Source organism: Piliocolobus tephrosceles, chromosome 10 (assembly GCF_002776525.5).
Source record: "Piliocolobus tephrosceles isolate RC106 chromosome 10, ASM277652v3, whole genome shotgun sequence".
NCBI lineage: Eukaryota > Metazoa > Chordata > Mammalia > Primates > Cercopithecidae > Piliocolobus > Piliocolobus tephrosceles.
The window spans coordinates 64,505,486-64,529,144 of record NC_045443.1 but is presented as its reverse complement, the minus strand read 5'-3'; the positions used below and the strand labels follow the sequence as shown (position 1 = coordinate 64,529,144).

Below are 23,659 nucleotides of genomic sequence, written 5' to 3'. Positions count from 1 at the left end.
GGACACGTATAGGGCTTTTTATAAATCCTCAAGCACGTGGGTTCTTTTTGTTATTCCCAATTGGTTGCCTTGTAGATTCCTACTAAAACCCTTAATGAAAAGGACTATGCGCTATGCTTGTTCTAAAGAAATACCAAGTAATAGTAGGACTAGAGAAATATGCATGGGACAGAGTAGCACTGTCAGAAGACAGAAAGGTGACTATCCACTGCTGAGGAGCAGATCTCTTATACGAAATGTTTTCATTTGACAGACAGGAAGCTGAAAAAACTTTGGCATTTTTATTCAGACATGTATAAAAACAAAACAAAAAACTTCAGTGATACAACAGACATTTTCCCTCAGTTCCCCATCCAAGGGGACAGAGGTGTGAAGCTGAAGCTGGATCTTCTTTCTGTCCTATCTGGAAGCTTCTCACTGCTGGATGAGAATGGCTTCTAAAAGTGGATCTTGGGGATAAAGAGTGAAGATCATATATGGCACATATGGATTATGGTTTACACAAAGATGTCCAGTTATTTTTCCTTCTGACTACCCCCACCACCACTTCCTGAGATGAGATGTCTGGATATAGGAGGAGGATGTGGCTGTTGGGGTTAGACTTGATTCAGTGCAAAAACAAGAAACGGTGCCCTGTAAACAAGGGCTGTGACTTAAATCAGTTTTCCTTGGCACCTTACAGTAAGAGCACATGCACAGGAATTGGGAGGATTTTGCATCCTGGACCTACTGCTTAATTTCTTTCATCTCTTTAAGGCTCAGTTTCTTTTTTTTTTTTTTTTTTTCCCTGTAGAGACGGCGTCTTGTTATGTTTCCATAGGCTTGTCTCTAATTCTGGGCTCAAGTGATCTTCCCATCTCAGCCTCCCAAAGTGCTGGGATTGCAGGCATGAGCCACTGCACCCAGTTCTAAAGTTTTTGTTTTTCTTCTTCTTTTTCTTTGTTTTTTAAGAGATGGGGTCTTATCATGTTGGCTAGGCTGGTCTCAAACTCCTTGCCTCAGGTTATCCTTCTGCCTCAGCCTCCCAAAGTGCTGGGATTACAGGCATGAGCCACCATGCCCGACTTCCCTTTTTGTGAAATGAGATAATATCTATGTCACAGAATTGTTGTAAGGATGATAAAGGACTAAGTGAGATAACGTAGGTGAAGTTTAGTATGATGCCTGGCTCATAGTTAAGTGCTGAATTATTATAATAGTAATCAATATCTACTCCTAACCTCTTTCTTCACAGATTTTAAGCTTCTGTCTTTCTAAGGGGTTAAGAGTCATAAACCAAAATTACACTTTCCTCTGCTAGGTTTCCTCCCTTTCCTCTTCTTGACAGTCTGATGGGAAACAAAGGCACACATAAAAGCCTAGTTCCAAGTAGTCAGAGCCTGAGAGGAAGGGATATGGAGAGTAATCCTTCATATCTCCAGGAGTGCCTGTGAAGAAGCTGAGGAATGGGACTGGGAAAGCACACAAAATAAGGAAAACCTCCTTTCCTGGGGTTGGGAAAGAGAAGAAAGTGCACAGCTGGCTACATACCATAAGAATTTTGTGTCAAAATGTTTAAAAGCCTCCAAAGGTTGAATGGAATTGTCTGGGACTGGGGAAAAGGGGCTGTGACCTGGGAGAGAGAGGGAATAGGAAGAAGAGGGTACCCTCTAAAGGCACTAGCTGCCATTAAATGCTCCCTGAGTGCCACAGGGAGCAGGAGTTACGTTCTCTGGGCATTAGCCTTGGGGAAAAGCCTGCTATGCCAGTAATCAGGGTTATCAAAGGCAGAGTCTGTAGCCTCTAAGCTACGTAGAGTTTTTAGGCGGGCGTAATGGACATGGGGGGCCTGATGTCCAGGCCCCTGAAAAGCTCTCATCTCTTCATACCCTTGCTCAGATGCTGGGCAGGCCCCCATGGCTGCATAATCACCCCCAGGACCACTTCCACCTCGTTGCCGATTCATATATTCATAGTCTTCATCTGGAGTTGTGCCAGCGGTGGGCATGATTGGTACAGGGTGGAGTGGGCAACTCTGTGTGCTGCCCAGAGAGGCACTGAGGTCTGACCCCACATCCATGTACTCATAACCTAGCTCCTCAAGGGAACTTGGCCTAGGGGGACGAGGTGGACTGTGCCTTCTCCTCCGGTTCATGTATTCATACTCCTCATCTTCATCATCTTCTTCAGTACCCAGGACAGAACTGAGACCCACTGAAGAAAGGGTGCCTTCCCGGGAGGAGGGAGTACCTGGGGGTTGAGAAGAAAGGATAGGTATGCGGATAACTTCATGGGGGTAGGGGAAATTTTGAAAAAATTAATAGGACAGAGAGGCATATGATCAGAGAAGAAAAAACATGAGGAGCCCGGGGAAAGGATTTGAGGAAGAATTGAGGAAGGCCCCAGGAAGAGTCAGGCACCTTTGAGGTGTGTATCTGGCATGACATAACCGTTGACATCCTCTTCCTCTAACCCTGGTGGGGAGAGTGGGGTAACAGGAGTAAGCAGACTGTGGCGCTGGGAATGGTAGGCGCTATCTCCGCGTGGCCGTGGGCTCCGGCTCCTGCTCCGGCTCCTACATGTTGACACTTTCTCCTGGAGCTCAGCCTCAGAGCCTGTTACATGGCCCTCTGATGACTCTGATGCCAGGCATCCCCGTGGCATTGGGTGTAGAGAGACTGGACGGGGGCACCATTCACTGCTCCCAGAAACTGCAGACTCCTAAGGAAGAAAATAAACAGAAAATAACGCAAGGAGATTTACATGATGAGGAAAGAAGAGACATTTGTTTAGAAGGAAATTGGGTTGTTCCCTGCCTTTTTTTTTTTGTTTTTTTGAGGTAGAGTCTTGTTCTTGTCGCCCAGGCTGAAGTGCAGTGGCATGATCTTGGCTCACTGCAGTCTCCGCTTCCCTGTTCAAGTGATTCTCCTGCCTCAGTCTCCTGAGTAGCTGGGATTGCAGGCACCTGCCACCGTGTGCAGCTAGTTTTTGTATTTTTAGTAGAGACAGGGTTTTGCTGTGTTGGCCAGGCTGGTCTCGAACTCCTGACCTCATGATCTGCCCACCTCGGGCCTCCCAAAGTGCTGGGATTACAGGCGTGAGCCACCGCACCTGGCCTTTTTTTTTTTTTTTTTTAAGAGACAGGGTCTTGCTGTGTCACCCAGGCTGGAGTGCAGTGGTACCATCTCAGCTCACTGCAACCTCTCCCTCCTGGGTTCAAGCGATTCTCCTGTCTCAGCCTCCTGAGTAGTTGGGATTACAGGTGTGCACCACCACACCCAGCTAGTTTTCTGTATTTTGGGTAGAGATGGGGTTTCACCATGTTGGCCAGGCTGGTCTCAAACTCCTAACCTCAGGTGATCCACTCTCTCTGGCCTCCCAAAGTACTGGGATTACAGGCATGAGCCACCTCGCCCGGCCCTCGCTGCCTTCTTTTTTGCAGGACACTGATTAAACCTCAGAGGTTTCTAATGTCTTCCACACTACTCCTATCAATCTAATCCTAAAACCCAGCCTCTCAGCATCAGAACTTACCTGGCAAGCCTCCCCAAGATTACCCTGGTTCATGGGCATGTATCCAGATGATGGACTTAAAAGGCTCTGGCTCTAGGATGAAAAAATAAGGAAAAGGTTAAGATGAAGGGAGAAATCTATATTCACCATGGGGGCCTTTAAGTAGTTAATCTGGGTATCTGTAGGGTTTGTGAGGGTTCAGGGTGCAAAGTGTTGGGTAATTAGAAGGTGTCTTACCCCACGTGGCCGATTAAGTGTTCCAACTGGTAGGCTGAGGGCAGAGCCCAGTGTGGTGGTTGCCAGGTTGTCCTCCTCTGCTTCCAAGTCTAGGTCTAGGTCTAGTTCTGGCTCCAGCTCTACTTCCTCTAGCTTCTTGTTTGTCAGACCATGGGGCTCTGGCCCAGGGGCTATTCCAGGCCCACTCTCTCTCTATATCGATAAGTGATTGTTAGGGGGAATCCTGGTTCCAGCCAACCCTTCATTTTTCTAAATTTCATTAGTATCTCCTACTCCCTGCTCACCTTTATGACCAGATACCGTGGTGGGTCTCGGGCCATCCTGGTGAACTCATTGGCTAGTTCTTTAAAGGTTGGGCGAATGTTCTCATCAATCATCCAACCTAGAGATAAGATGTAGGAGGTAGAGACATAAAAGGGAATACATCCATGGCCGGGCGCGGTGGTTCACACCTATAATCTCAGCACTTTGGGAGGCCGAGGCGGGTGAATCACCTGAGGTTGGGACTTTGAGACCAGCCTGGCCAATGTAGTGAAACCCCATCTCTACTAAAAAGACAAAATAAATTAGCTGGGCATGGTGGTGCATGCCTAAAGTCCCAGCTATTTGGGAGGCTGAGATAGGAGAACTGCTTAAACCTGGAATGTGGAGGTCATAGTGAGCCAAGGTCACGCCACTGCACTCCAGTATGGGCGACAGAGTGAGACTCCATAAAAAAAAAAAAAAAAAAAAGGGAATAGAGCCACAAGAGGAGTACAGAGGGAAGTAAGAAAATGGCCGCGGTCAGGCCGGGCACAATGGCTCACACCTGTAATCTCAGCACTTTGGGAAGCTGAGGCGGGCAGATCACCTGAGGTCAGCAGTTTGAGACCAGCCTGGCCAACATGGTGAAACCCCCTCTCTACTAAATATAAAACAATTAGCCAGGTGTGGTGGTGGCCGCCTGTAATCCCAGCTACTCCAGAGGCTGAAGCAGGAGAATCGCTTGAACCCGAGAGGCAGAGGTTGTAGTGAGCCGAGATTGCACCATTGCACTCCAGCCTGGGTGATAAGAGTGAGACTCCGTCTCAAAAAAAAAAAAAAAGAAAGAAAGAAAATGGTTGGGCTCAGCTGGTAACTCACACTTGACCATCACCATGTAGACATCAATTGTGCAGATCTGGGGCTGTGCCAACCGCTCCCCCTTCTCTAGCAGGTCTGGTACTTCAGCCAGTCGCAGCCCTGCATAGGGCTCTGCCCCAAAGGTCATCAACTCCCAAACTGTCACACCTGGTGCAGGAAGAAATGGACTAGTCACTGGCAAAATAGTAGACATGGGCATGAAGTGAAGCTCTGGAGGGCAGAACCTGATCTGACATAAAAATCTGAAGTGCTTAGAGATTCTAAGAGGGGGTCTCAAAAGGTAAATTTGAAATCGGGGCCAGTGATGGTAGAGAGGGCATCCAGATGCACTGACCATAGCTCCAGACATCACTCTGGTGTGTGTATTTCCCAAAGTGGATACTCTCGAGGGCCATCCACTTAATTGGAGTCTGCAGATTAAAGAAAGAGGTATCACAAGTTTATTTCCACACATTTTCTTAGCATTTCCAAGTCCCAAGTTCTTGACCATTCTTTTCTTTGTTGTTCTCTGAACTAAAATATCTGGCATCTGCAGCCTCCTCTCCTTGAACTTACCATGAAGCATCTGCGTGCCTCCGGAAGAGACCACTGGCTGCTCCCTATCCCCATGCTTCACTCCACCCCCACCTCCTTATCCTTTGTGTCGCCTCACCTTGGCCTCACTGTATAGCAGCTGCTTATCATCAGGAGGCAGCAGGTCAGCCACACCAAAATCTGCCACCTGAACCTGACTGGGTGACTTGAGTAGCACATTTCGGGCAGCCAGGTTTCTATGCACCATACCATGTTCTTCAAGGTAGTACATACCCTGTAGGTAGAGGGGAAGAAAGTATTCTTAGGTTGGGGGAATCAGTCACTGAGATCTGGAATTCTCCCAAATCTTGAAGGTACCTCTCAGCAGCAGTCCCCAACCTTTTTTGGCACCAGGGACCGGTTTTGTGGAAGACAGTTTTTCCAGGGGAAAGGGAGGGTGGGTTTTGGGATGAAACTGTTCCACCTCAGATCATCAGGCATTAGTTAGATTCTCATAAGCAGTGCACAACCTAGATCCTTCACATGCACAGTTCACAATAGAGGTCACGTTTCTAAGAGAATCTAATGCTGCCCCTGATCTGACAGGAGGCAGAGCTCAGGCAGTAATGCAAGTGATGGGGATTGGCTGTAGACACGGATGAAGCTTCACTCACTTGCCTGCTACACACCTGCTGTGTGGCCCGGTTCCTAACAGGCCATGGACCAGTACCAGTCTGCAGCCCGGGGGTTGGGGACCCCACCTCTCAGAACTTCAGCCTTCCCACTTTTTCCTGGCTGGCCCTCAGCCAGGCAGTTCTTATCACAGAATTCCTCCAGGCTTCTCTCACCTTGGCAATTTGTACTCCCCAGTTGAGCAGCAGCTGTGGCCCCAGTGCCCCCCGGTGTTGTCTCACATGATCCAGCAGAGAACCCAGAGGCAAGTACTGAGTGACAAGCTGCAGAGATGACCCTGGGCATAGTCCCAGCAGCCGCACAATGTGGGCATGGTCCAGGCTGCCAATGGCCAGCATGTGCTAAGAGACACAAAAGGTGATATCTAGGAAACCAACAGGTTCACGTACACTCAGCATGTGCACAGCCAGCCCAGGCCCCCCGCCAACATTCTGGCTAACATAGTAGCTGCTGAGAAGCACAGGACCATGCTTCTACATGATTGTATCTAATATTGCCCTCTCTCCTAGCGGCATACAGAATTTCCTTCACTTACATCTGTCACAGCTTGAAAACTTTGCCGTCCACTCTTGTCCTCAATGATTTTAATGCAGACTGGAATCTTGATTGATTCACCCTCAGGGATCCACACTCCCTGGGAAGTTTGGGGCAGCAGTTGGCATAAGGTCATTCTCCCTAGGTCAGTCCTTTGCAAAAATCTTTCACCCCTTTGTCCTAGATGCCTTCCCCACCTCTCCAGAATTCCTATGGGTCACTCACTTTGTGCACAGTTCCAAAGACACCCGAGCCAAGCACTTTAAGCTTCCTTAACTCTGTCTCTTTGAAGATTCTGGCCAAGACTTTGTTAGCCTTCTCACTGGGGTCCAGAGGCTCTATGCTCTGAGGAGCAAATGGGAAGGAGGTGCTCAGGAAAGGCTATTCCCATGTCCTATTCCAACCCGCTCCCCATAGGTGAATGCCAAAAGTGGCAGAGCCGAAAGGGCAGGAAGAGGAAGGACCGTTAGTCCTGGAATGCATCATAGGCATATTGAGGTACAGACCCTTAGAACTGAGGAAGTTATTTGTGCTCATGAGATCAGGAATCAGGGTTTTCCCTTTGATGGAGGAACATGAAGTGGGGAAGGAGACAGCTAGGGAGAGTTGGTAATACTCTTACCACTGTGAGTACCTTTTATACCGTGCTCTGTGCTTTCCAAAGCACTGTCACATACATCATTCCCCTTTAACCGTATTGCCATCCTGGAAGGATAAATGTTATTTCCTCTGTATAGATGCATAAACTGAGGCACAGAGAAGATAAGGAACTTCTTCAAAGTCATGTGGCAAATTAATGGCAAAATCAGGACTAGAATGCATGCCTCCCATTTCACTGACCAGTGTTCTTTCTAGGGGACCACACCACTTCCTTGAAGAAAGGGATCAAATCTCTGGGGAAAGAGGAGGGGAGTGATGTTCACGTCATCATTGACCCCTGGGTGCACAGGGTACCACTCAAAATTAAGCTATAAAGAGACTTCCGGGGCATGGAAAGAAAGAGAGAGAGAGAGAAAGAAAGGAAGAAAGAAAAGCAAGAAAGAGAGAGAAAAGAAAAAACAAAAGCTAAGTACTCACCTCACCCCGTTCCAAGTATCGCCTCATAGCCCTTTTATTCTGAATCCGGCGCCCACGCCAGTAGAGAAAAGTGCCGCCCAGCATCATGAAAATCACTACCAATCCTGCTATCACTGTCAAAGCCATTGTCAGATGGGTTTTGCTATGGGATATATAGAAACCCAACATTATCCTGGGTTTGTATCTTCCTTACAAATGTCAACTATACTTGTGCTGAAGGTATGATGCAGATCTAGGGCAAGAAATTAACATTCACATATATATCCTTAAGCACTGGAGGGACCAACCTAAATCTGGACCACTCTTCGACTACTGAAAGTTAATTTTAGGAAGGGAAGTCCAGAAGCCTGCATTCTTGAGTCCCAAGTGTCCAGTGATCGTGGACTGCGTACATAAAAGGCCAGAATGAAGAGAGCCTTGCTCTTCTCTCCAGGTAACCACCTCTCTTCCAACTCTCAAATATCCCCAGTTTCCAGAATCTCCAACCCCATCATACCCGATCAGCACCAGTGTTTGTCCTAAACAGTCTTGAAGCTCTGGTCCTTTACACCTAGGGAAGAAAGTCACTACCTTAAATGAGAGCTTGGACAACAGAGGCTCAATTTCAACAGCCTTAACATACAAAAGCTTGTTTCAGAACTTACCATGGCATCCCATCCTGGAGCCCAAAGCTGATGCCAAGACATGGCCTCCACCCCCAGCTGACTAGCTCTCCCCAAGCCCCTCTTCAGTGAAACCCTCTTGAACTGAGGTTATTCCACGTTCCCAAAACTGTGGTGTAATTTTGTGTTATTACTGATTTTCCCTTTCTCCAATCCTTCGCTACACAGCTGGGAGTGATTCCTTTTTTTTTTTGAGAGGGAGTCTTGCTCTGTCCCCCCCGCTGGAGTGCAGTGGCCGGATCTCAGCTCACTGCAAGCTCCGCCTCCCGGGTTCACGCCATTCTCCTGCCTCAGCCTCCGGAAGTAGCTGGGACTACAGGCGCCCGCCACCACGCCCGGCTAGTTTTTTGTATTTTTAGTAGAGACGGAGTTTCACCGTGTTAGCCAGAATGATCTCGATCTCCTGACCTCGTGATCCGCCCGTCTCGGCCTCCCAAAGTGCTGGGATTACAGGCTTGAGCCACCGCGCCCGGCCCTTTTTGTTTTTTTTTTTTGAGACGGAGTTTCACTTTTGTTGCCCAGGCTGGAGTGCAATGATGTGATCTCAGCTCACCGCAACCTCCGCCTCTTAGGTTCAAGCAATTCTCCTGCCTCAGCCTCCCACGTAGCTGGGATTACAGGCATGCGCCACCACGCCCAGCTAAGCCTCCCAAAGTGCTGGGATTACAGGTGTGAGCCACTGCACTCGGCCAGCTGGGAGTGATTCTTAAATCATAGCCTCTCTCTCTCTTCTTTCTGCTTCCGCTTCCCTCACCCTAATTCTGTGCTCCTACCCTTCCACCTGACCCCCTCTCCTTATTATCCCGTCACTCACCCCTGGGTGCAGTTCTCATGGCAGGGCCGACATTCATTCCGAACATCTGGGTACTTGTAGATGGGGCCCTTGGCACCTAGGACTCCATGGGGGCAGCTGCTTACACAGTGGGGCCCATCTCGAAAATGGGCACATTGAGCACAAGTGTCAGAGCCCTGAGTGGAAGAGAGAAGGTCAGGAAGAATCAGATCCCAAGGTCAATTCCATACCTCCCAGCAAAGACCAACCCAGACATTCAGGATCTTCTATCTGCAGGCCCTAGCATTATCTGGCCTCTCTGTGCTATCCTTAGCCATATCATTCCCCAGATGCTCCAAGTATTGCCCTTTCTCTGTCTCCCTTGGAGATCCTGGTGCTGCTACTATACCAAGCCATTGCATGTGGCAGTGCCCTCCATGGGTTGGCATTCCGGGTGGCAGGAGAAGCATTCAGCCTCATGGGCAAACTCTCGAGGCTCCCTGCAGTGGGGAATAAAGGGAGAGGGGTCACTTCCAAGTCTTGACCTTCATGACCTGGTCTCCTACCTCACTCCCACCAAAGCATATGCAGAAAGTTGTCTAAAGGCTTTTATTATATGCCACCTGAACAGTTCCATGGCAGGGCCCCAACCCCACCCATCCTTGACTGGCTCCCCTCACTGTACCCATTCAGAAAGTTGCAGTGGGTCACACAGACACCTCCTCGGCTGTAGTTTCGACAGGACAAGCACTGACCAGGGCCTGGGCCCCAGCATCCCCCAGAGGAGCACAGTGGGTCACACACTTTGCCCTCTGCCACTGGAAAGGAAGGGGTGGGTTAGGAGAGGAGTCTGAAGACTCCCAGCAAGCCCTCTCTTCATTATTCTTCCACGTTACTGCTTCCAGCCTAACAGCCCCTTTCTCCTTGGTTCCATCCCTCAACCCTACTCCCACGTCTAGGGCGGAATAGTCCTTTCAGCTCTCTCCTCCCTGACTCCCTGTTCTCACCACCCAGCAGACCCTTTCCCTCACCGCAGTCTCTACGCGGACGATTATGCTTGATGTCTAGTCGCTCTTCTGTAGGCCCCCGAAGCACCTTGGTCCAGTTTAAAGAGTGGTGGTAGCAGAGCTGCCTATTGGCACTTATATAGATACGCCCAGCACTAATTTCCTTCAGGGATCGGAAGCCCAGAGATGTGACATTCAAGTTCTTCATGATCAACAATGAGAAGCCCCGGCTGAGAATAAGGAGACAGGATGAGAGGAGAGACTACTAAGGGAACATTAACTATTCAACGGATTCATGTTAGTCAAGAAATTTGCTCAGTGCTAGTCAGATCCACTGAGAGGGAATCCCCCTCCTTTTGCCTTTTCCTCATGAAACTCTGAAACCCTTTGGTTTTGAGGCACTGCTGTATGAGATGGTGCCTTGTATTTTACTCAAGAATGCCAATGACACAAGCTTCATTGCCCGAAGATGCCACTTCCGCCATAGTCTTTACTCACTTATAGAGGCTTCTGCCTCCAATGGTTGTCAAGTTGGAAAAAACACTGAAGTTGTGCATGTGGGGCGGCCAGGACTGGATGTTCAGGTAACCTGAGGGGTTGGAGAGAGGCATATGGGCAGGCAGACTTCATCTTTCTTGGGTTCTCCTAGCTCCTCCCCTGTAACTTGGGACATGATTTTCTCAAGTAGTTATACCGCAATTTATGCCAGTGGTTCGCCTATTCTAGAAAGGCCAAACTCTCTGCCACTCACCTGTGATCTCCCGTACTGTCCGGAAGACATTGAGCTTCTCTGGGTCCAGGGCAGGGATCTTGTGCCAGGGGTCTCTGAGTAGAACAGTAGAAACCAGTCAATAAGGTAAAGGTATAATTCAGTGGCAGTGAGCACACCAAGCCTCAGAATTTGGTTTCTAAATATCATTCTCCACTAAAAGGAAACATTCCTTGGAGAAATGGCTGGGATGGGGGAACTATAATATGAGCCTAGAGCATCTTGTGCAGACAAGAAAAGACTCAAAGAATTAAGGGTACAGCCCAAAGAACACAGGAGCCAGTTTGGAGGGGCTGGCTAAAATAAATAATGATTGTAAAAGATTATAACCATTGACTAGAATAAAATAAGTATCCGTAAGAGTAAACAAATAGGAAAGGAAGACTTGTTTTTTCTTTTTTTTCGAGACAGAGTCTTGCTCTATTGCCCAGGCTGGAGTGCAGTGGCAGCAATCTTGGCTCACTGCAACCTCCGACTCCCGGGTTCAAGCAATTCTCCTGCCTCAGTCTCCTGAGTAACTGGGACTACGTGTGCACCACCACACCCAGCTAATTTTTGTATTTTTAGTAGAGATGGGGTTTCACCATGTTGGCCAGAATGGTCTCGATCTCTTGATCTTGTGATCCACCTGCCTTGGCCTCCCAAAGTGCTGGGATTATAGGCATGAGCCACTGCGTCCAGCCACATGTGGTATGTTAACATTTAGAGGATCTGGATAAAGAGTATATGGGGGACTGGACGCGGTGGCTCATGCTTGTAATCCCAGCACTTTGGGAAGCTGGGGCGGGTGGATCACTTGAGGTCAGGAGTTCGAGACCAGCCTGGCCTACATGGTGAAACCCTGTCTCTACTAAAAATACAAAAATTAGCCGGGCATGGTGGCTAATTTTTGTATTTTTAGTATAATTTTTATTATAGGAATTTTTAGGCCAATTTTTATTATAGGCATGGTGGCACATGCCTATAATTCCAGCTACTCAGAAGACTAAGGCAGGAGAATTGCCTGAAACCGGGAGGCAGAGGAGGCAGAGGCTGCAGTGACCCAAAGACTGCACCACTGCACTCCAGCCTGGGGAAGAGAGTGAGACTCTGTCTTAAAAAAAAAAAAAAAAAAAAAAAAAGAGGCCAGGCATAGTGGTTCACGCCTGTAATCCCAGCACTTTAGGAGGCCGAGGCCGGCGGATCATGAGGTCAGGAGATGGAGATCATCCTGGCTAACACGGTGAAACTCCATCTCTACTAAAAATACAAAAAAATTAGCCAGGCGTGGAGGTGGGCGCCTGTAGTCCCAGCTACTCGGGAGGCTGAGGCAGGAGAATGGCGTGAACCCGGGAGGCGGAGCTTGCAGTGAGCCGAGATCGCGCCACTGCACTCCAGCCTGCGCGACAGAGTGAGACTCTGTCTCAATTAAAAAAAAAAAAAAAAGTATATGGGGAATTTTACACCATTCTTGCAACTTCAGTGTAGATCTAAAATTATGTCAAAATAAAAAAAGGAAAAAAAACCAGGTGGTCATAGTGGTTTTTTTTTCCCTCTCTTTTTCTGACACACACACACACACACACACACACACACACACACACATTAAGTGCTGTCCTACAGACTAGAAAGTCCCTTTGTTCTTTGTTGCTCCAAGGAGCAGAATGAGTGAAAACAACTAAAAGTCATGGGGAGACAGAATTTTTTTTTTTTTGAGACGGAGTCTTGCTCTGTTGCCAGGCTGGAGTGCAGTGGTGTAATCTCCGCTCACTGCAATTTCCACCTCCTGGGTTCAAGTGATTCTTGTGCCTCAGTCTCCTGAGTAGCTGGGATTATAGGCACATGTGCCACTACACCCAGCTAATTTTTGTATTTTTAGTAGAGATGGCATTTCACCATGTTGGCCAGGATGGTCTCGATCTCCTGACCTCGTAATCCGCCCGCCTCAGCCTCCCAAAGTGCTGGGATTACAGTCATCATGCCCAGCCTGAAGACAGATTTTTATCCAAATTTAAAGAAGAACTTTTAGAAAACTTTAAGTAGGTTGGGTGCTGTGATCCCCAGCACTTTGGGAGGCCAAGATGGGAGGATCAGTTGAGCACAGGAGTTTGAGATCAGCCTGGGCAACATAGCAAGACCCTGTCTCTCCATAAAATACAAAAAAATTAGTCAAGTATGATGGTGTGTGCCTATAGTCCCAGCTACTTAGGAGGCTGAGGTGGGAGGATCACTTGATCCCAGGAGGTCGAGGCTGCAGTGAGTCAAGATCACGCCACTGCGCTCCAGCCTAGGTGACAGAGCAAGACTCTATCTCAAAAAAGAAAAGACAATAAAAAAGAAAACTTTCAGAAAGGGGATATGCTGTTCCTGTCCCTTGTTCCTTGGTCGGATGATATTGAATTGCTCAGAGATGTTCCTGAGGGGACCCAAGGCCTGGATGGAGGATGTGTTAAGCATTCTTTCAGGTCCTTTGTAACAGGCTAGAATTTTGTGACTTTGATTCCTAGTCAGCTCCATATAGGAAAGTTTAGGCCAATGAAATCAACTGTGAGGGGTGCATGGGCTGGGGTCTAAGGACGGAAGGCAGGATCTCTAACCCATTGAGGCCGGTGATCAGAAAGTCCAGGTTGCCCAAGATCTTGGTGCAGTTCACAAATCCATCGATGTTGCTCGAGTCCACAGTCTGGAAGCGGCTCCCAGAGCCTGTGCCCTCACAGGCTGTAAATGTAAGAGAGAGTCAGTGGGGGTGGTCTGAGCAGGCTCAGAGGAAAGGCTGTCTCTTTACAACTTCTTACCATCTCCTACTCACCTTTGGGACATAGTCCCCCACAAGGCTCACACATCTTGAGTCCATTTTTATCTACTTCCATCTTGTCAGGAGGACAGGCCCTGACACAGGATGTTTGATCCACCACAAAATTATCTAGGGAAGAGGAGGAGGACACCATTAGAGATGAGGGAAGAACACTACCAGCTACCAATGGAACCCTTGCTGTGGGCCTGGGCTCCCTCCGGCTCTGCACTGGATTTGTCCCCATCTGCCACCCTAGGTCCCTTAAGTGCTGCCCTATAGATTCAAAAGTCTCTTCACTATTTGTTGCTACAAGGAGCAGAAATAAGGGTGATAGCTGAAGTCATGGGAAGACAGGACATAGGGGTCACTCACTGGAGTGGTTAGATGATCATAACCATTCACCAATCTCCCTATTTATCACCAACTGGATTCTTTTTGCCTCCCACAATTTTGTCTAAAATCTTGGATCTACTATTGTTGATCATTGTTCCTTCCCCTCAAACACTTACGGGGACAGCTGGCTACACAAACTCCTCCATACTGATACTTGGTGTGGGGATTGGGTTCCAGCTGGAAAGTTAGCTTGTTGTAGACAAGAGGCTGTGGACAGCGAGGTACACAGGCTCCACTGTCATTGAAGTGCCGGCAGGCCTGGGAAAAAAGGAGGCTCATCAGATTTATGTTATGTGTGTACCCCCACCTCCTCCTCAAAGGCCACATCCCAATTTCAGAACCCAGGCAATGGAAAGAGTACATACAAAGCAGTCTGTGTCCTGAGGGCCTGAGCAGCCCCCCGCACACTCATCATGGCAGCACTGGTTGGGGTTGGGCCCAAAGCAGTGACCATTACACTGAGGAGCACAGATGGTCTTGGTCACTATGGAAGGAGAGAAAGCATGGCTGTTAGGGCTCCTAGGACTGAATCCTGAGGCCACTGCTCATTCCTCCCCCGCAGTGTTGACCCAGGCTTGGGGAGGAAGGAATATGAAAGTGTATGAGTAAAGTTTTTGGAGGAAAGTTCAAACCCACATGTCTGGCAGTCTTCTGGTCCAGGACCCCAGCATCGCCCCTTGCAAACCTCATGACAGAGGGGACCTGGTTGGGAAGGAAGGCAACACAAGGGGCCATCAGGACTAAGAAAGGCTTGTTTGAATCAACAGGGTATGATGTCACTACACAGGCACCTCAATCCCGGGAAGCAAAAAGCCAGGGCTGTGTCCCTCCCTGCCCTTGGAGAGCAGGGCTGGGCTCAAGTGAACCTGTCAACAAGGGGTGGGGCCACGCCTCCACACTACCCAGTGGGCAGCTGAAGGGGAGGGACTGGGGCAAATGCCAACCTTAGTCCCAGTCCCAACCCAGGAACTTGGTTCCTCCTGGGCAAACTGAATATATGCAGGAATATATGCATGTGAATGGTCAGGGGAAGGTGGGCTCCGAGGAGAAGGGAGTATATTCTAGCGGAACAAGTAACAGATGTGGAGTCTAAAGATCTGGCTTCCCTGCTTAGTACCCAGGGAATTTTTTTTTTTTTTTTTTTTTTTTTTTTTTTTTTGACAGGGTCTCAGTCTGTTGCCCAGGCTAGAGTACAAAGGCACAATCACAGCTCACTGCAACTGCAGCCTCCTGGGCTCAAGCAATCCTCTGCCTCAGCCTCCTGAGTAGCTGGGATTACAGGTGTGAACCACTACGCCTGTCTGATTTTTAAATTTTTTGTAGATTTTTTGCTATGTTACCCAGGCTGGTCTTGGACTCCTGGGCTCAAGTGATCCTCCCACGTTGGCCTCCTAAAGTGCTGGGATTGTAGGCATGAGCCACCATGCTCGGTCTGCTCCTTTTCTTCTTTTTTTTTGAGACGGAGTCTCGCTCTGTCGCCCAGGCTGGAGTACAGTGGCATGATCTCAGCTCACTGCAAGCTCCGCCTCCTGGGTTCACACCATTCTCCTGCCTCAGCCTCCTGAGTAGCTGGGACTACAGGTGCCCACTACCACGCCCAGCTAGTGTTTTTTTTTTTTTTTTTGTATTTTTAGTAGAGACGGGGTTTCACCATGTTAGTCAGGATGGTCTTGAGCTCCTGACCTCGTGATCCGCCCGCCTCGGCCTCCCAAAGTGCTGGGATTACAGGCGTGAGCCACCGCACCCGGCCTATCCGCTCCTTTTCTTGAAACACCGCCTCTGTAGTTTAGATTCCAGGGGACTGGCATGGTCTGTCCTGGTGGGCTGCTGAGTCAGGGACCTGAGGTGTTTGTTCAGTGGGGAGGCGGGTTCAGATCAGGAATGTAAGGATGATGGAAAGAAGGGAGTCACTCCGGTTTGGTGGGGCTGGGGAGCCATCTTGATCACAGTCACTTACAGCTTCTGCCATTGTCCTTCACCACTATCTCAGCGTCTCGGTCCCTCACGATGTCCCTCCAGTCAATTGTGTCCATGTGACAAAGCTTATCATTCTTCTCAATATAAACACCCCCTGACAGAATCTCTGAGGTAGGGAAAGAAGTGACAGGGTTAAGGGCCACAGCAGTAAGCCTCTTCCTTACCTCTCCACCCATCCAAAAGGACACCTGAGACTCAGGAGTGGGAGAACGAGGCAGACAGATAGGTCCAATTAAATCCAAGCTGCAGAGAAGGCTCCCTTTATAAGACGAGGAGTCAGGCCAAAAGAAACTCCTGCCTCCTCAGTCACCTGTCCAAATCCGGTTTAGCTAGTGGGGGAGGGGAAGGGAGAGAGGGAGAGAAGATTTCTGACTCAACATCACCTCCCACAAGCCCTGCCCATATGTTTTCCAAATGACTGGGACAGGGAGAAGTAGAAGATGGACAGGTGGTTTTTAACTCCTATATTCCTCCAGCTCATAGGGGTTTGGTTTAGGAGAGCAAAGGTAGAATTCCTAGGGAAGGAGGGACATCCAGGTATACCGTGCTTTGGTTTTTTTTTTTTTTTTTTTTTTTTTGGAGACGGAGTCTCACTGTCACTTATGCTGGAGTGCAGTGGTGTGATCTCAGCTCACTGCAACCTCCGCCTCCCAGGTTCAGGTGAGTCTCCTGCCTCAGCCTCCTGAGCAGCTGGGATTACAGGTGCACGCCACTATCCCCAGCTAATTTTTTTTTTTTTTTTGTATTTTTGGTAGAGACAGGGTTTCGCCATGTTGGCCAGGCTGGTCTCAAACTCCTGATCTCAAGTGATCTGCTCTCCTTGGCCTCCCAAAATGCTGAGATTACAGGTGTTGAGCCATCACACCTGGCCTCCAGTACATTGTACTTTGAAGTTAGAGAAATGGTAACAGATCGGGCTCTGACTCCAGCCCCACCAGGACACGTGGTTCCTTTCCCTGGAGTAGATGCCCCTAGCTCCCCCTACTGGGGGCCCTCTATTGCTTAGGGAGCAATGGACCATTAGACAGTTGCCAAGGTGACAGGCACCTTGGAAGAGGCACTTAGAGTGGGCAGCCTTGGGTCACCATCAAGGAGGTACTAGTCTGAGGGCTGAGGGGTGAGGCCGGAAGGAACCGTTGGGAACTGACCGGTGAGCTGAGTCAAGCGGAGCTGGCGCAGAGCGTGGCTGGAGTTGGTGTTATAGTTCAACATGACGAAGATGGCAAACTTCCCATCATAGACCTGGGTCCCTCGCACCACGCGGAGGTTGGGCAATGGTAGAGTAGAGAACTCATTCATGGCCACAAGGACATAGCCTGTCACTTCTCGAATCCACTGTGACAGAGCAGATTATGTCAATGAGAGACAACAGGGCAAAAAAATCTCAATCCCCTCTCCTCCTTCAGGCATTAAAGACTCTTTAACTCTTAATTCTTCCTTCTTTCTTTCCTTTCTTTCTTTTTTTAAAAATTTGAGACAGAGTTTAGCTCTTATTGCCCAGGCTGGAGTGCAATGGCACGATCCTGGCTCACCACAACCTCCGCCACCTGGCTTCAAGCAATTATCCTGCCGAAGCCTCCCAAGTAGCTGGAATTACAGGCATGCGCCACCACGTCGGGCTAATTTTGTATTTTTGGTAGAGATGGGGTTTCTCCATGTTGGTCAGGCTCGTCTCGAACTTTTGACCTCAGGTGATCTGCCTGCCTCGGCCTCCCAAAGTCCCGGGATTACAGGCATGAGCCACCGCACTTGACCATTTTTTTTTCTTTTTTTGGTGAGACAGGGTCTCGCTCTGTCAACCAGGCTGGAGTCCAGTGGCATGATCTCGGCTCACTGAAGCGTAAAACTCCTGGGCTCAAGTGATCCTCCCACCTCAGCCCTCCAAGTAGCTGGGACTACAGCTGCGTGCCACCATACCCAGCTAATTTTTGTATTTTTGTAGAGACAGGGTCTCCCCATGTTGCCCAGGCTGGTCTTGAACTCCTGACCTCAAGTGATCTGCCTTCCTCGGCCTCCCAAAGTGCTGGGATTACAGGCATGAGCCACTGCACCTCGCCTTAACTCTTGCTAATTCCTATTTTGGAGTAGGGAGTAGACTGTGTCACACTACTGTGTCACTTCTGGGAGTGAAGACAGGCAGCTTTCTCCTCAAAGCTCCTCATGCCAGAAGGGCGCTTTCCTCATCTCCCTAGGTACCCTCTCGGTCCTCAGGTGTCTCTCTGCGCTAGTCCCTGCTGACCTCGCACTACCACAGAACACCACCTGCCCCTGCCCCTGCCTCTGCCCCTGTCCCCTATATATCCCTGGCTACAACAGCGAGACCATAGGTCCCAGATTACAGCCACTGTCCCCAGAAATACGCGGGTTTGGATCTTAGGAGCTCCTGAGTCTTAGGAAGGGTGAACTCCAGCAGAAGGTAGCCCTGAAGAGGGAAGGAGGGTTCTAGGGGAGAATAAAGAGGAGCAGGTTGAGGAAGGAGGGTGGCGGGTACATTAACCTGCAGGAAGGAGAGGTCGGCATTGTGTCCCGTGAGCACAATCTCGAGGTTCCCCATCACCACCTCACACCTCTCGTAGAGCTTGTACAGTGTCTGGTATTGGTTCTCAGCATCGCCGGTCACACTCAGGCCATTCAGAGTCCCAGGACACACTGTTCAAAGCAGAGGGAAGAGTGGCTGAGGGCTGGACACAAATTCTCAGCCCATCTACCATCCCCCAAGATCACCCCCTTGGTTGCCCTCTTCCAGTTACATTAGACAGGATCAGAGGGCATTTACCTCCAACCCTCCCACAAGCGATAGGCAGAAGCTGTAGTGGCGTGAGAGCTTTCTCTCTTCTCAGAATCCCTTTACCATCCCATGAATGGGAAGGTGAAAAGATTTCCTTTTTCTACCTGGGACCCCCTCTGTGCCTATTTTGGGTACCACTTTGGGTACTAAGGGGTTAATAGAGAAGGATGACAGCGAATTTGTTTCCCTCCCTAGAAAAGAGAAGTTAGGAAAGGGTCGAAACTTTGATTACCCTCCTCTCCCCCTCCAAGTAGGGCACTCACTTCTCTACCCTCATCCTGCCTCTCTCTAGGTCCTGGAATAAATATCTCTTTGGGGCTAGTACACAGCCCCTATTGTGTCAACTGAGGGTGGGATGGGGGCAGAGGGTGGGGGCAGTGCCTGGGGCCACAGTCCAGCCCACAATGAGGCGATTCTATCCAGGAGGGGGGCTGCCCCACCCTATCCCTAGACACCCCGTCCTCAGCAGCACTCCCCTCCACCCTCAAGCCTTGGGCTCAGACAAGTGACCTCAGTAGACGAGGGAGCTCTGGCAGTGGTGGGGTGGCGGGGGGGGGGGGGGCAATGGGAGCTTTGTCTTTAAGGCTGGAAGATAAGAAGCTGGTTGCCTCCCCCCGTTCCTAAACTCAGGCTTTCCTTCTCACTCTCTCTCCTTGTCCCAACACACTCTAGCAACCTCAGCATCACTTTCCAGCCCTAGAGTGTTTTTTAGCAAATTACAGAGACACCTGGAGAGAAATAGTAGGAGATGCCCCACACTGAGCCTCCACCCAATTTCACTGTTAGAAGAAGTTCATGAAAAAGCCTTTCACCATGGCAATCTTCACCCGCACTAGGGGAGAGCCTAGACTAGAGGCACATGGCATGTCAGCCTTGGGAGTTCACTCTTTGCAAATGTGGTGGACACTGGGCTATGGGAAATCCTGCACTCTGAAGCCCTACCCCAGTCTCTTTCCTCTGGTTCAGCGAAAGACCATGTGTGGGGTGGGGAATAGGGCGTAGATACCACCTGTTCCAGCCACCCTTCCCTGAGGCAGTGGTAGTCAGTGGGACGCAACAGTGGGAATGGAGGGAGGGAGACCGGTGAGGCCCCAATCCCTCTTATATACCCCTAGTCTGACTTCTTGACCTTGGAGGGCTCCTTATCACTCCCCATGAAGGTTGGCTAGTCCCAGCAAAGAGAGCTAGTTCCAGAGGAGCTGGTAACTCCAGGGTCCTTGGGTTGAAATGAAAGAGACTAGGAAGGTTAGTCATTTCTGGAACAGCCCCACCCCAATCCCCTTCCTGGCAGGACACCCCCTTTCCCAAGTTATAGTGCCAACCCGTCTCCCCAGATAAGGGAGGAGCCAAGTTTTCTGCACAGGGAAGTAGTAGTGTGGGCACACACGTACACACACAACATACACCTGAACACGTACACATTGGTCCTGCTGGCCCAGGAACCCAGAGTTGGGTTTCCTTGCAGGAAGTATTTCAGGTGGCCCCATCTATCCCACGTGCCCATATGTGTTTGTGCAGACTTTGTGTCTGTGCTTGGAAGGCTACAGTGTTAGAGGTAGCCCAGTTCCCTGCTTCCCTGAGGGTAAAGTCCATATTACACAAACAGGGGGCAAAGGGCCTAGCCAGGAAGGGAGCACAAACAACACGTCTGGGGAGGAGCTAGGCAGCTTGGGGAGCAGGGCAGGGGAAGGGAATCATAAAAATCCCTCCTGTACCCAGGGACCGGGAACATAAGGAGGGGCAGTGGCACAGGTCCTCCTTTGGTAGAGAGCACTAGGGGTGGGATAGAGCCAGGATCTCCAGCCCCTCCTCAACCAGAAGCCTCCCCTCCAACATCCCCCACCCCCATCAGAGCCAGGACAAAGGGGCTATAGAAGGACTGAGACAGGGCCGGATGCCCAGAGGCTGCAGGACCCAGATAAAGGGTAAAGAGACCCAACCATGCCTGCCTCCTGCCTACCCAGGGAGGGTGGCCAGACTCTGGTACTCCTGGGTTTCTGGGTGAAGATTGCAGGAGTCTGGATGGGACAGTTACACAGTCACCCCACTGCTCCCTCCCACGCCAGTCCCCAGGACCACCCCCCTCCACCAGCTGGGAGTGTTCACATCTAAAAATCCCAGGATCTAAATTTAGGCCCAGCAACTGTGGGGTAGCACAGGTGGTTTCTTCCACTCCCACACTGGGGAAGGGGCCCTGGCTGTGCCAAACCCCAAGCTGAAATCTGGGGGGAGGGGAGGAGATCCACAGAACTTCAAACCTCAGGTGTCCACGGTCCCAGAGACATCCTAAAGGGGTGGGCTCAGATAGCATGGGAGTCGGGGGAGGACTGGAGAACAGCAATCCAGGGATCTGTCTAGGGTCCTCAGACAATAAGCAAAATGGGGGCAGGGGGCACAAGATGGGCCCAGGTAGGACTCCCCAAGGCAGGAGGCTTAGAAAGTAGTAGAGGTGCCCTCTTGATCCTCCGGTTGGGGAGAGAAAAGACAAGAGGCTGGACATCCTTGCCCCTACAGTTCCTGGCCTAGCGCCTTGTGTATAGTAGATGCTCAATAAATGAGTTGGGTTGACCTGGATCTTGACAAAGAGATGTTGCTCAAGCTCTGCTATTCTGAGGAAAGCGGGCGCCAGCCTCTGTTGGGCCTCCCGCCTGATGTCACCTGAACTTGGCCCTCTGGTTAATCTCAGACCTCCCCAGGGCAGGCTCACTCACGGAAGAGGAGGTGCCGCTCCTGTTTTTCCAACACCAGAGAACAACAACCCCCTCCAACCTTCTGTAGCTCCGCCCTGTCGGCAAAACAACGAAACTAGGAGTAGCAGAAATCGGTGGGGGGCAGGAGGCTGGCGAGCAAACCGAGACCCTTCCGCCAAGGCCCCCACCTCCAAGCACCTCTTGTTTACAGAATTAAGGTCCCTGCTCCGCTCCCTGCAGGGCCCCTCAGAAGTGTGAACTACTGTTTCGGCCTCAGCCTCTTTTGGGGAGACCAGTTAGAGGGTCGACGACGCTCATTCCTGGCATGAGGGTCCAGGAATGCCGCCCTCGGCCGGACCACGCCGATAACCCGAGCCTGATCGCCCCACTCCCAGGTGGTCCTGGCGTACCGAGGGTAGCACCCACACCCCCGCGCCGCCTGAGACCCTGCCCATGCCCTTAGAGGCTGCGCGCACTGGGTTCCGGCTCCCAGGTGCCGAGCCAGCCAGTGCTCTCGCGCCACTTACCTGCCTGAGAGTTGCCCACCTCGGAGCCCCGGGCCAGGTTGAAAAGCAAGCCCAGCACCTGCAGAGCGCCGTTCGCCCTCATAACTCCGCGGAGGGTGAGGTGAGCCCAGCCGAGTCCGGCCCGGGGGTCCCTAGACTAGGACATCCAGGCAAGAGCCACCTGAACCGCAGGCGAATTGGTGGCTGCTGCGGCGCAGCGGAGGTTGCAAACTGCAATCGGAGCCGGAGCCGGAGCCGGAGTCCGGGGCGGGATGGCAGGGGAGGGGTGTGTGTGTGTGTGAGAGAGAGGGAGGGAGGAACGCGGAGGGAAGGGGGTGAGTCACGGCCGCGCCCCCTCCCGCGCGAGGCTGGAGTAGGGATTGCGGAGCCTCGGACTGCCCGCCCCGAGCGCGCCACGCCCCGCGGTCCCGCAACTTGGCGGAGCAGATGGAGGATGGGGCTCACCCTAATTTTTCTGCAGGAGCTGGGCCAAGGGGAGGTCAAGATTCCAAAAGCCCCCAGATCCAGGGAAGGGTAATGAATGAGGGAGTGGTAAGCGCTCCAAAGCCCTGCCCCCTGAAATTTGGCCTCGCCCATTAACCAAATCACTCAACTCCCCTAGCCGGTTGGTTCACTTGGTGGATTTTCTCTCAGAATGTGAATATTTCTCTCTGTGTGTTTTTGAGGGGGAGGGTGTTTTTTGCCTCACGTCCAGGCTACCTCAGTTTCTCCCAGACTCGAAATCCCATAACTCATCCACCCAGCCCAGGAACCCGAGCCAAAGAGGCCGCGTGAAATTGCACTGTCTCCGGCCGCTTCCTCCTCCAGACCCGGCGCCGGCCGGGCCTCTCCCGGGATTTGGATGGGGGGCGGGGGTGGTTTCCAGCCTGAGAACAGACCCCGGAGCCCGCCTTTCCACTTCTACCCCGGGAGGGGCTCCCGCACCTGTCGCCGTCCCCTCTGCTGCCCCCCACGGCCGCCTGGGAGAACAGCTGCCTCCCCTTCCACTCTGGAGTCTGGCCGCACCGTCCATGCGGCCGCAGTTCCCGCCGCTCTTCTGGGGACCCAGATGGGCACACACCAAGGCGCTCACACCCTCCCCGGTGCCTTCTAAGTCCAGGCTCGCGCAGGAAAGGGGTGGGGCGGTGAAGCGGGATGCGGAGAGGACACTAGAGACTGCGTCCACCAATGGCGTGGATCTCTGGAACCTCCAGCATCAGCTGCCCGGACTGGCCAGAGGCGGTCGGGCTCGCTGCGAGCTGCTGCCCAAAGCCCTGGAGTCCCGGGACGGATCCGACCGGCGCCGCCTGGTGCCCAGCCTGTGGCAGTGGAGTCCCAGACGGCCTTGCATTTCAGATCCCTTAAACTGGTATTGGGGATCTCCCCCAGAGAGCCTAGTTATTTTCCCCAGAACTTCAAGCCTGAAGACTTCGAAAACAGTTGAGTCTTGATAAACAAAAATTTCACCCCTCAGGCCTAGCAAGGACTACCGGCTAACATTCCTTAAACAGGCTCCGTATTGATATGCAACCTAGAGGGCCTGTTCTTTATTGGAGAACCTCTGCTTTGGGGAGGTTGGCTTTCTCCAGATCACGTGTATAGCAGTCATAATAATAATAGCAACAACAAAACCATTAACATATACAGTATCTCC

General features: G+C 50.9%; 1 protein-coding gene across 1 annotated transcript; it reads right to left on the bottom strand.

Annotated features, from left to right (window-relative positions):
• Positions 1–948: 948 nt before the first annotated feature.
• ERBB3 (erb-b2 receptor tyrosine kinase 3) lies at positions 949–22,308 on the bottom strand. Its single transcript, XM_023210816.2, has 28 exons — positions 22,027–22,308; positions 18,519–18,670; positions 17,170–17,356; positions 16,002–16,127; positions 14,681–14,746; positions 14,410–14,528; positions 14,161–14,302; positions 13,667–13,780; positions 13,455–13,575; positions 10,861–10,934; positions 10,608–10,698; positions 10,134–10,339; positions 9,788–9,920; positions 9,512–9,602; positions 9,145–9,299; positions 8,165–8,218; positions 7,669–7,810; positions 6,817–6,936; positions 6,593–6,691; positions 6,213–6,398; positions 5,504–5,659; positions 5,186–5,261; positions 4,852–4,998; positions 4,014–4,111; positions 3,730–3,921; positions 3,514–3,585; positions 2,400–2,700; positions 949–2,229 (listed from the first exon to the last, which is right to left on the bottom strand). Exons 1-28 carry the CDS (start codon positions 22,106–22,108, stop codon positions 1,703–1,705), a joined length of 4,029 nt encoding a protein of 1,342 aa, XP_023066584.1. The 5' UTR covers positions 22,109–22,308; the 3' UTR covers positions 949–1,702.
• Between the last annotated feature and the right edge of the window lie 1,351 nt (positions 22,309–23,659).

Bases quoted from the DNA above. Each gene is read 5' to 3' on its own strand.
- ERBB3 (XM_023210816.2), bottom strand. From the start codon at position 22,108: ATGAGGGCGAACGGCGCTCTGCAGGTGCTGGGCTTGCTTTTCAACCTG. The intron at 16,128-17,169 runs GTCAGTTCCCAA...TCCCTACCTCAG, and splicing joins CCGCTTGACTCAGCTCACCG to AGATTCTGTCAGGGGGTGTT. The intron at 13,781-14,160 runs GTAAGTGTTTGA...CCTCTTCCCTAG, and splicing joins TTGTGTAGCCAGCTGTCCCC to ATAATTTTGTGGTGGATCAA.